Source organism: Arthrobotrys flagrans (genome assembly GCF_004000055.1).
Source record: "Arthrobotrys flagrans strain CBS H-5679 chromosome Unknown unitig_1, whole genome shotgun sequence".
NCBI lineage: Eukaryota > Fungi > Ascomycota > Orbiliomycetes > Orbiliales > Orbiliaceae > Arthrobotrys > Arthrobotrys flagrans.
Window position 1 is genome coordinate 5,270,657 of NW_027137556.1, and position 13,171 is coordinate 5,283,827.

The following is a 13,171-nucleotide window of genomic DNA, read 5'->3' on the forward strand; positions in this document are numbered from 1 at the left end:
ACTGTCGTGACCACCCAATAGCAGCATGCGTGTACGGTTGTTGTCTTAATTTTCGGGTCGAATACTCGTTATAAGCATTGAACGCCCAAGTGTCTGTCCACCCGTCTGTCCAACTGTCTGTCCAACTGTCTGTCCAACTGTCTGTCCGTCTGTCTGTCCACCTGTCTGTCCGTCTGTCTGTCCACCTGTCTGTCCACACGTCTGTCCGTCTGTCTGTCCACCTGTCTGTCCACCTGTTTGTCCAACCGTCTGTCCAACTGTCTGTCCGTCTGTCTGTCCACCTGTCTGTCCACCTGCCTGTCTACCTGTCTGTCCACACGTCTGTCCACCTGTCTGTCCACACGTCTGTCCACCTGTTTGTCCAACCGTCTGTCCAACTGTCTGTCCGTCTGTCTGTCCACCTGTCTGTCCACACGTCTGTCCGTCTGTCTGTCCACCTGTCTGTCCACCTGTTTGTCCAACCGTCTGTCCAACTGTCTGTCCGTCTGTCCGTCCGTCTGTCCACCTATCTGTCCGTCTGTCCACCTGTCTGTCCGTTTGTCTGTCCACACGTCTGTCCACCTGTCTGTCCACCTGTCTGTCCATCCATTACGTGATCTTGCGAATAGTCCTTTGTCGATTCATTAATATTGTAGGTATACTAGTTGGATTGATGGTAGAAAGAATAACGTTGTGTATATTAATACGCGTATAGAAGAGAACTGTTTTAACTTTTATATATTGATAATACGCGTACTAGGTAGGTTAATAGCGGTTTTGAGATTATTAAATTATAGCTATAATATTTTAGGGCTATTGATACTAGTCTTAATAGTGCTAGTAGTGTTGGTGGTGCTGATGATGCTGTTAGTACTGTCGACGCCGATGATTGTTGATAATAAGAAGTTGTAATCAGAGTGTAGCGCGATACTGGGTTTTCGCTTAATTTTGATTTGATTTAGTATTCAACACATTACTCAAAAACGCCAAATTTTTGGCTTTAAAAATTAATATTAATTCGAATAATGCTTGAAAACTTCTGTAAATTTGAAATCTTATTCTTTTTAGTAGTTTCTAAATAATGTGAAATTTTCAGATTTTTCTGATTAGAAACAAATTTATTATAATTTTTCGAAATTCAAAATTTGCTGTCTCACTTCCCAGTGTGTCTCACTTCCCGGTGGAAAACGTTATATGCTATTTAATCTTATTTCTGATAGTAAAATAAATGCTTCAACCTCTAATAAATGTATTAGAGTTATTTTAAAAGCATCTGTTATTTTTCTCAACATTTTATTTTAAATTAATCTAAATTCTTTAGGTGGTGTGGTATAGTGGTGTAGTGCTGTACCTGGAAGCGCTGGGTTTTCGTCTTTTACTATGCGCGTAGGTTCGATTCCTGCCACCACCTTCTACAGTTCTGCCTGTTTTATCAGTTTTTATGATTTTTCTGACAAATAGAGCAAAATAGAAAAACAGTTGTCCTACTATACTAAAGCAACTGAATAAAGTATATTTAACATCTTTAGACTATTTAAACTTTGTTAAGAGTTGTGCTTTAATATTATTTATCTAATTAATACTTCTCTCTTTGAGAATCGTACCTAGTTGACTTAGAACAATTTGTCAAATAGTTCTCAAACAGTAGATCTACTACTATAAAAATAGACAGTAGTCTCTGTAAAGGACGTGTGTGGGTACATCACAATAATAATAGTACTAGTAGTTCTACTACTATAAAATAGACAGTAGTTTTTGTAAAGGACATGGGTACATCACAATAATAACAGTACTAGTAGTCTTATTACTACTTATATTAAAAAGAGTGCCTTATAATAACACTCTAATAATAGGACTTCTATCTATGGAAGTATAAACTAAATAGACCAATCTAAAAGAGATTTATTTATAGTACGGGGAAATTTAGAAATCTAAAAAATCTATTATAAATTAAAAGATTATAAGATTTTGGAAATAAGTAAAAATTCTCTTCGGCATTACACTAAAATTAGTGGATAAAAACGGTTAGACTCACGACATTATTTTCTCATAAAAGAGTAGAAGCCGAGATTGTAAGAGATTAGAAGAAGTCTTAAATTACTATACAAAAATTAAAAATATTATAACAGTATTCTTCATGTCTTGTTTAATATGAGGTGCGAAAAATCATGTATTTAGAATAAGTATTCTTCAAACCGCCATAACCGAAAGGTTGCATGCGTGTATGATAAATAAATAAATAAATAAGGGGCTTTTGATAATGTTTCAAAAGAAAGATTAATAAATATTTTAAAAGATATGAAATTTCTAAAATAGCTAATTTGATGGATTGATAATTTCATGTCAAAAAGATTAATTAAATTATCTTTTGATGGGCGAATAGAAAAATTAAAATTAATAGAAACAGGCATATCACAAGGTTCATTAATTTTACTAATTTTATTTTTATTATATTTAATACTATTATTTAATGAGTTGGAATAAAAAATGCTATCTATTAAGAAACTCTCTTATATGGACGATTTGGCGTTAGTTTCAACAAATAAAATAATAGAACAAAATATAAAAGAATTAGAAGAAGCTGCAAAATTGCGTTCGATTGGGCACAAAATAATGCAGTAGCTTTTGATGATATAAAATTAGAACTAATTCATTTCAAAATAAAAAATAATAAAAATGGAGAAATAAATTTGGTGCTACTAAACGGTACAAAAATCAAACTCACTAAATAATTAAGATGGCTGGGCATATTTTTTAATATGGATTTAAATTTTAAAAACTACATAAAAATTAAAACTAGTGCAGCAAATAAAATATTTAATTTTATTAAAGCGCTAGTAAACTTAGAAAAAGGATTAAAAATAAAAGTATTAATATAATTGTATAAAAGCTGCGTTTGTTCTGTTTTTGACTATGGATCTGAAATATGGTGGAAAAATCAAAAATAATAAAAAATTTTGAAAAAATTTAGATTAATTTAAAATAACATGTTGAGAAAAATAACAGATGTTTTTAAAACAACTCTAATATATTTATTAGAGGTTGAAGCATCTATTTTACTACCAGAAATAAGATTAAATGGTATATAAAGAAGATATGTTCTAAGATCTTTATATCTTAATAAAAATTATTTAATAAAAATAAGAACTTTAGAATTTTTTCTACTAGAAGCAATCTTTAAAAATGAAAATAAAAATGAAAATAAAAAATATTTAAATTAGTATAAAAATAAAAAAGATAGAGATAAAAAAGATTATATTTCTACATTAAATAATATTTTGTTAAAAATTAATTTTTTGATAAACTTATATATTAAAATTGAAGAAATAAGTATTGTTTTAGACCCACTATGGATAGAAAATAATATTAATTTTAATATTAATAGTATACTTAAGGATTTGGAAGTAGAAAACCATAAAAATAAAAAAGAGAGCTTAAATTCTAAAGAAAATCTCTTAATTTATATAGATGAATACTAGAAATAAAAAATAAAAAATTTATAGAAGCTAGAATTTATGGAGAAATAGATAATAAATCTGTTTTTGAAATAAATTATAGTTTGGGCAAAAATATGGAAGTGTATGATGTAGAATTAATTAGCTTAAAAGAAAGTTTTATTAAATCTCTTGAATTAATTAATAAAAATAATATAGTGAAAAATATTTATTTTTTCACTGATAATTAAGCTGTAATAAAGAGGTTGGAATCTTTAAAAATTGGGGTAGGACAAGAAATAGCATTAGAAATTTGGGAAATGGCGAGAGAATTACTTTCTAAAAATATTAATTTATTTATAGAATGGGTTTCTGGACATTCAAATGTTACTAAAAACGAAAAAGCAGACTTTTTAGTAAAAGAAGTTGCAAAATAAAAATAAAAAAGTCTCTATAAATCTTTTGCCTTTTTAAAAAGGAAAATAAAAGAAAAAGATTTAATAGAATAGGAAGAAAAATTTAAAAAATATAAAAATAGAATTAATTATTATAATTAGCCTAGATTAAAGAGAAATAAAATTTTTACTAAATTTAGTAATAATTTTATTTCTTCTTTAACACAATTAAGAACCGGACACGGTTATTTCAATAGTTATTTAGTTAAAATATCAAAAGCTAGCATTTTAAGCAAAAACTGTTTATACAGAAATACATCACAAACATCAAAACATCTAATTATAGAATGTATATTTTATAATTTAGAAAGAAAGATGTTAAAAAAAGAACTTAAAGACAAAAAACAATTTAATTATAACCATTTATTATTTAATAATAATGGTATTATTTTATTGAAAAAGTTTTTAAATAAAACAAAAATTGCACAAAGAAGCAATAAAAATCCAAAAGACAATTTATTTATAGAATGGGGAAACCTAGAAATCTAAAATAATTAAATATATTTAGTTAAGAGATTATAAGGTTTCGGAAATAAATAAAAATAGTCTTAGGCATTATATCAAAATTGGTGAATAAAAGCGGTCAGATTCACGACATTGTCCTTTTCATAAAAAGGAGAAATACGCAAGAGATAAGAAGAAAATCTCAAAACACATAATAAAAATAGAAAAAACAAAAAATAAGACGGTATTTTTCATATTTCATTTATTACATATTTTAGTTTTCAAATAAGGTGCGAAAATCATGTATTCTAATTGTTTCTTCAAACCGCCATAACCGAAAGGTTGCAAGCGTGTATGATTAATAATAATAATAATAATTACTTCTTCTTTTATTTTCATTATAATAACTATTAAAAAATTTTTTTTTCCAATTAATTTTTCTTCTCTAACCAACTATCTTAGTTTATTTATAATTTTAATTACATTATCTGTCTTAATTTTCATTTTAAGCTTTTCCATATTTTTATATTGTTTAATTTCCACTTCATGAACAATTAAAAATCCCCAAGTTTCAATATTAGTTAATTTTTGAATATATTCATCAATTTTAATAAGTTCTTCAAAAATATCCTTTTTATATTTAAGAATTTCTTCTTTTTATATATTTTCGTGTATAATTAACATTAGATTACCTTTAAGATTTATAAAAATTTCAAAAATTATTATTTCTAGATTTTTAGATTTTTAGTAGAGAACTTAATTTATTTTTTCTCTAAAAACGTTTGGTTTTTGAATTGATGAGATTGTTGTCGTTCTCGGTATAATTAATCTTCTTTGATTAATTAGAATTGTTTGTTTTTGTTGTTGTTGTTGTTGAGCTGTCGATTTTTAATTGTTTTCGTTTTGTTTTTATCTTGTTAATTGATTTTGTGATTTCTGTGCTATTTCTGCCTAGGATTTTTTGAAATTTTCGAGTTTTCTTATTTTAATTTTCAGATTTTCTACTTCTTCTGTTCTTTCTTTCAGAAGATCGTTTAATCTCTTTAATTCTAGAATTAAATCTTCTTTATTTAATTCTTTCTCATCTAAATCTATTAAGATTTGTCTTTTTTGTCTTTTTTTGTTGGTATTCTTGAGCATCAGGATATAGTTCTAAGTTGTTATTACTAATTCATCGAGAAATAAACTGGTAAATATATTATCCGCCATTATCAAGCTAAATTAATTTTAGTTTAATTTGATTTTTAGCAAAAAAACCTCTTTTTTATAGTCGATGATTGTAAAAATCTCGATATTTTTAATCTCTGATTTCTATTTATCGATTTCTAATATTATTTGTATTTTTGGATATTATATTTTCGTTTTTCTTACTCTTTCGATTGATGTACTTTTATTTGGTTTTGGATGCTTCGTTCAAAAGTTATGAGGGGGTCGTTCCTGTTTGTTTTTATTCATTTTGAGAATTAAGTTGTTTTTTGTTTTTTAAATATATTAGGTCGTTTGCCATATGTTCTTCACTGCAGTTTGCACATTTTGCTTTGATATGTTCGCAGGACTTTTTTGTTTCCCGACAATTGTTGCAAATGTAATTGATTATTTTGTGATTTTTTGCGCAAATACCACAAATTGAATTGTTTCTGCATTTAATTGCGAAATGTCTAGTTTTTTGATAATTTGTGCATTTATTGTTGCCGAAAAGTTTTAAATATCTTTCCGTTTTTAATTTTTCTCTACCCAAAAATATATATCTTCTTTTTTGAGTGTATATTGCTTTTTCTTTTGTTTTAGTTGCAATAATTATTGAAGAAAAATTTTGTCTAATTAATTTTTCTTCTCTAACCAATCATCTTAGTTTATTTGCAATTTTAATTGCATTGTCTATCTTAATTTTTATTTTGAGCTTTTTCATATTTTTGTATTGTTCAATTTCTACTCTATGAATAATTAAAAATCCCTAAATTTCAATATTGGTTGGTTTTTGAATATATTTATTAATTTTGATGAATTTTTTAAAAATATCCTTTTTATATTTAAGAATTTCTTTTTTTTGTGTGTTTTTGTGTGTAATTAGTATTAAATTGCTTTTAGGATTTATAGAAATTCTAGAAATTATTATTTCTGGATTTTTAGATTTTTGGTAGAGAACTTGATTTATTTTTTCTCTAAAAACGTTTAGTTTTTGAATTGATAAAATTATTATCGTTCTCGATATAATTAATCTTTGATTAATTAGAATTGTTTGTTTTTGTTATTATTATTGTTATTGTTGAGCTGTCGATTTTTAATTGTTTTCGTTTTGTTTTTATCTTGTTAATTGATTTTGTGATTTCTGTGCCATTTCTGCGTAGGATTTTTTGGAATTTTCAAGTTCTCTTATTTTAATTTTCAGATTTTCTACTTCTTCTATTTTTTCTTTCAAAAAATCGTTTAATCTCTTTAGTTCTAAAATTAAATTTTCTCTATTTAATTCTTTCTTATCCAAATCTATTGAGATTTGTCTTTTTTATCGTTTTTTATTAATATTCTTAAGTATCGGGATATAATTCTAAGTTACTATTATTAGTTCATTAAAAAATAAACTAATAAGTATATTATCCGCCATTATCAAGCTAAACTAATTTTAGTTTAATTTGATTTTTAGCGAGAAAACCCCTTTTTTATAATCAATAATTGCAAAAATCTCGATATTTTTGATCTCTGATTTCTATTTATCGGTTTCTAATATTGTTTATATTTTTGGATATTGTATTTTCGTTTTTTTTGCTCTTTCGATCGATGTACTTTTATTTGATTTTGGATGCTTCGTTCAAAAGTTATGAGGGGGTGGGATATATATTTTTAGGGCCATCTAAGTGGTACTTAATGTCTTGTTAGAGCTATTTAGTGTATATATCTTCTTAATATTGAAAAATAGATATGTCGAGGTAAGGTTTACTAACTTTGAGGAAACTCCTCAGAGCCCAATGTAAGATACAACCTTACATGTATGTATTTTAGGAGACAGACTTATATTAAGGCCTAATTCAATTATTTTATATTAAGAGTCTGGAGCCATCTCAAATCATGTTCCTTTTCAATTAGGCCGTTAGCCTCAACACCAGCTGGCCATGCATGCTCCTGGTTAACACCCCCAGCTGGATATCTCGCCACTCCTTGCTTTCCACTCCAATCAAAGTCGATCAGCATGACCTTTTGATAGTCATCTGTTACTAGAATATTTGGAGGACGCAAATCGCCGAAGACAAAATCATTATCATGCAACAGTTTTAAAGCCTGTCGAATCTGACTATGTATTTGCGCTCGATAGAATTCGGGTACTTCGCTTAAAAAGACGGCGTCTTTAATATGTTGCATAACAACCATTTCCAAGGCTGAGTCCTCCTTATCTGCGTAGTAAAGCTTGGGTGCGAACCCTGCCTCGGCGAGTAGTCGATGAGCATCGGAGCAGTATTGATGAGTGAATTTGATGATAATACTATCGTTTTGGGACGTCTGAGCAGCCCATACTAGTTTATCTGTTTGCAATAGCCCAAAATATGTAAAAGTAACGACGCTATTATTGAAAGAATATGTGCTCCTATATGGAAATAATGATGAATTAATAGAAATCTCCTGATTCTGAATTTTAAATTCGAGAGTTTCGTAATAGTTCTTTAGTAAATCATAGGCATTGGAGAGTGCGGCGAATAATCGGGTTAAAACGAGAAGCTTTGTACCATAGTCTATAGGTCTATCTCCGCAAAAAATAAAATCTGTTAAAGGTTCGATGATACTTTGTGTTTGATAAATAGCACCCAGAACACAAAGCCATGGCCCCTCGATAGCCAAAAGAATTGATGGAAGGCACGAAAAATTTCGTGTATTTTTCATCTGTTTGATTTAAATCATTAGATTCTATTTAAAAAAATTATTCGATCGCTGCTGCTTTCAACATAATAATAATGAACATACCCTTTCTTGTGCAGCCCACTTAGCGTATCCGAATGCGACTTGAATCGAGGCGTCGGTGCCTCCGGTACCAATTTCATGCTTGTATTCCACCAGGAGCGGAAGGAATTCACCCACGTTGGAGACATCGTCGATACGCGCCCCGTTATCTGTTTCGTGCGATATAAATTTGCATCCGATAAGCTCTTCAAAAAGAGGGCGCATTTCAAGTTGACGCGCATTCTCCTTTTCGTATATGTTTGTAGCGGCGTTCATAAACTTCATGACTTTACCGAAACGTTTAGACGTTGCAGAAATAGCTTGATTGTTTAAATCTCGAAGAAATTTGCCGAATACTTCATGAAATAATGTGATTGGGGGACCACGAGCGTCTGAAGGACGTAAGTTCAGAATTGTCGGATTAGAGCCTCCGTTATATTCCCGAAATGATTTTGGTTTGGCTGCAGATGAGGGACCAGAGATTGAATTTATTTTTTTTGTATTAGTGATCTCTAAAGAGCGTAGTGTAGAAATAGTATGCTCCATCCTCTGATTTGGTGAGAGCGAGAAATTTTGGAGAGGAGCTAGGACATCATGCTGTTCGTTTTGTGGAGGGGCCTGAATGATTAAATGCAGAGATTGTTCGGCGGGCTCTTTAAAGTATCTGCCAATCTTGCTAGCCGGGTGCAATTTCCTAGAGACAGATTTTGGATCGCGGAAGAACGCTGCCAGTAACTCGTTAAATGCCTTATTTTCTTCTTCATCCTCATCTTCGTCGTCATCGTCGCACTCAGTGAATTGTAGCGGTGTCGACAGCTTCCAAACCGTGAGCTTGATTGCATCAACGTAGCCTAGGGTATGAGGTGTCTGAGCCTTGATGGCATTTTTGAGCTGACCAACGAGAGTACCGGGCAGGGTTTCCAACGGGAATATATCTCCAAGATTTTTTTCACTGTCAACGACCTGACATAGGAGCGTTAAAACGGACATTGTATTAGCAATATTGTGTTTAAATCGGCCGTGAGGCGATGAAAGATGGTTTTTATTAGATCTGCAGACGCGTTTGTAAATGCAAGAGAGGTGTTTGTTGAGATTAAGCCATACGTTGATATTTATGCGAACTAGGCCTGTTAAAGTTACCAAACAGCATGTGATTGCACGTGATTGCTTATGCAACAACTTTTCACCTTCCGCTTACTTTACTATATAAGTCAAATTGTATAGAAATGGAACACCCCTGGTTCTGGACCCCCTTGTTAACACATTGTATATTAATAATGAAAAACTTATCAATTTGATTACTACAAATACAAAAACGATATCGATTTATTCGCTTTCGTCGTTTAAATCAGACACCCGGCCTGGACATACATATATACGCCGTAGGACACGGCCAGATAGTCGTACAGTTTACTTATTATAATTAAGTCATTGTCCTCCCTAGCAGGTACCACATCAGGAAAAAAATATGATGTCGTCTCGGTCATCCGATGATGAGACGACCGGGACGACTTCGTGTTATTTTCAGTTATCTAGATGATAGCGTTTTACGTGTTATTCTAGATATTAGGTATTTACTAAATGTCTTAGATTATTTATTAAATCTTATTATCTTAGATAATTTTATCGAACTTTCGTTTAAAATATTTATTAAAATATAATCTTTTAGACGTTTTAGAACAAAAAACGACTTAGTCGATTGATTATATAGTTTGGTATCGGACGATTTACATTCTATATTAGTTTATGTAATAAGATAAAATATTAGATTTAGAAATTATATTAAAAAAATGATTATAAAATAAAAATATTAATATATAATTATTTGTTCATATTGTAAGAGCACAGATGCGCAGGTTTGCGAGTTAAAAGTAATCTTCCATATATTTAGAGATTATCGAACGAGGAGCTATTTATAGGATAAAATCTATTTTTATATATATACAAGGTTTTTAGTATAAAGTTGCGTATCGAAGTGTTAAGGCGGTTATTTAAAGTCTCGATCCGAAGCTTTTAGATTATGGTGTTGGAACTCGTTGTTGGTATTAGGGCCTGTGAGGCCTGTGGCTTATAAAGCCGACGCTTTTATATTGATCTTGTTGTATTTTGCGTAGGTACGCGAAGTTCTATAGCCTGACATTATTCTTCTCTAAAAACCTCTTTAGATTTTTAAAATAGAATAAATAGTAATAAACTTCGTTTTTTTGTTCTTCGTATTGTATAGGAAAACGACCTTCGGACAGAACGACCCTCATAACTTTTAAACGAAGCATCCAAAACCAAATAAAAGTACATCAATCGAAAGAACAAGAAAAACGAAAATACAATATCCAAAAATACAAACAATATCAGAAACTAATAAATAAAAATCAGAGATCAAAAATATCAAGATTTTTACAATCATCGACTACAAAAAAAGGATTTTCTCACTAAAAATCAAATTAAACTAAAATTAGTTTAGCTTAATAATAACGAACAATATACTCACCAATTCATCTCTCGATAAACTAATAATAGCAACTCAGGACTATATCCCGATACTCAAGAACACCAACAAAAAACGACAAAAAAGACAAATCTCAATAGATTTAAATAAAGAAGAATTAAACAAAGAAAATTTAATTCTAAAACTAAAAAGATTAAACAATCTTCTAAAAGAAAAAACAAAAGAAATAAAAAATCTAAAAATCAAAATAAGAGAACTCGAAAATTCCAAAAAATCCTACACAGAAATAACACAGAAAGTACAAAATCAATCAATAAGACAAAAACAAAACAAAAACAATTAAAAATCAACAGCTCAATAATAATAACAACAAAAACAAACAATTCCAATTAATCAAAGAAGATTAATTATACTAAGAATGATAACAACTTCACCAATTCAAAAATCAAACATTTTTAGAGAAAAAAATAAATCAAGTTCTTTATCAAAAATCTAAAAATCTAGAAATAATAATTTCTAAAATTTCTATAAATCCTAAAGGCAATCTAATGCTAATTACACACGAAAATACACAAAAAGAAAAAATTCTCAAATATAAAAAGGATATTTTTAAATTATTATTATTATTATTAATCATACACGCTTGCAACCTTTCGGTTATGGCGGTTTGAAGAAACAATTAGAATACATGATTTTCGCACCTTATTTGAAAACTAAAATATGTAATAAATGAAATATGGAAAATACCGTTTTATTTTTTGTTTTAAGATTTTTATTATACTCTATGTTTTGAGATTTTCTTCTTATCTCTTACATATTTCTCCTTTTTATGAAAAGAACAATGTCGTAAATCTGACCGCTTTTATCTACTAATTTTAATATAATGCTTATAACTATTTTTATTTATTTCCGGAATTTTATAATCTATTCATTAAATATATTTAAATATATTTAAATATTTTAGATTTCTAGATTTCCCTATCTTATAAATAAATTATCTTTTGGATTTTTATTGCTTTTTTATATAATTTTTATTTTATTTAAGAACTTTTCCAATAAAATAATACTATTATTATTAAATAATAAATAGTTATAATTAAATTATCTTTTATCTTTAAGTTCTTTTTTTAACACCTTTCTTTCTAAATTATAAAATATACATTCCATAATTAGATGTTTTGGTGTTTATAGTGTATTTCTGTATAAACAGTTTTTGCTTAAAATACTAACTTTTAATATTTTAATTAAATAACTGTTGAAATAACCGTACCCAATTCTTAATTATATTAAAGAAGAAATAAAATTATTATTAAATTTAGTAAAAATTTTATTTCTCTTTAATCTAAACTAATTATAATAATTAATCTTATTTTTATATTTTTTAAATTTTTCTTCCTATTTTATTAAATCTTTTTTCTTTTATTTTCCTTTTTAAAAAGGCAAAAGATTTATAGGGACTTTTTATTTTTATTTTACAGCTTCTTTTACTAGAAAATCTGCTTTTTCGTTTCCAGTAACATTTGAATGTCCAGAAACCTATTCTATAAATAAATTAATATTTTTAGAAATTAATTCTCTCGCTATTTTTTAGATTTCTGATGCTATTTCTTATCCTGCCCCAATTTTTAGAGATTCCAATCTCTTTATTGCAGCTTGGTTATCAGTAAAAAAATAGATATTTTTCACTATATTATTTTTATTAATTAATTCAAGAAATTTGATAAAACCTTCTCTTAAGTTAATTAATTCTATGTTATATACTTCCATATTTTTGCCCAAGCTATAATTTATTTCAAAAATAAATTTATTATCTATTTTTTTATAAATTCCAACTTCTGTAGATTTTTTATTTTTTATTTCTAGTATTGAGCTATTTGTATAAATTAAGAAATTTTCTTTACAATTTAAGTTTTTTTATTTATTTTTGTGGTTTTCTGCTTTTAAATCCTTAGATATATTATTAATATTAAAATTAATATTATTTTCTACTCATAGTGGGTCTAAAATAATACTTATTTCTTCAATTTTAGTATAACTATGGGTTTATTAAAAAATTAATTTTTGATAAAATATTGTTTAATGTAATCTTTTTTATCTTTATCTTTTTTATTTTTATACTAATTTAAATATTTATTATTTTTATTTTTATCTTCTCTTCTATTATTATTATTATTATTAATCATACACGCTTGCAACCTTTCGGTTATGGCGGTTTGAAGAAACAATTAGAATACATGATTTTCGCACCTCATTTGAAAACTAAAAGTATGTAATAAATAAAATATGGAAAATACCGTTTTTATTTTTTTTTGTTTTGAGATTTTTATTATTTGTTTTGAGATTTTCTTCTTATCTCTTGCGTATTTCTCCTTTTTATGAAAAGAACAATGTCGTGAATCTGACCGCTTTTATCCACCAATTTTAGTGTAATGCCTAAGACTATTTTTATTTATTTCCGGAACCTTATAATCTATTCATTAAATATA

At 28.1% G+C, this 13,171-nt stretch overlaps 1 protein-coding gene across 1 annotated transcript; it reads right to left on the reverse strand.

Moving 5' to 3' along the window:
- Nucleotides 1-7,339: 7,339 nt before the first annotated feature.
- On the reverse strand, nt 7,340-9,229 carry DFL_009558 (uncharacterized protein; the record flags this gene model as incomplete). The annotated part of the gene is made up of 2 exons (XM_067639464.1): nt 7,340-8,182; nt 8,264-9,229. The coding sequence occupies 2 exons, from the start codon at nt 9,227-9,229 to the stop codon at nt 7,340-7,342; spliced, it is 1,809 nt and encodes a 602-aa protein (XP_067487252.1).
- Nucleotides 9,230-13,171: the final 3,942 nt, after the last annotated feature.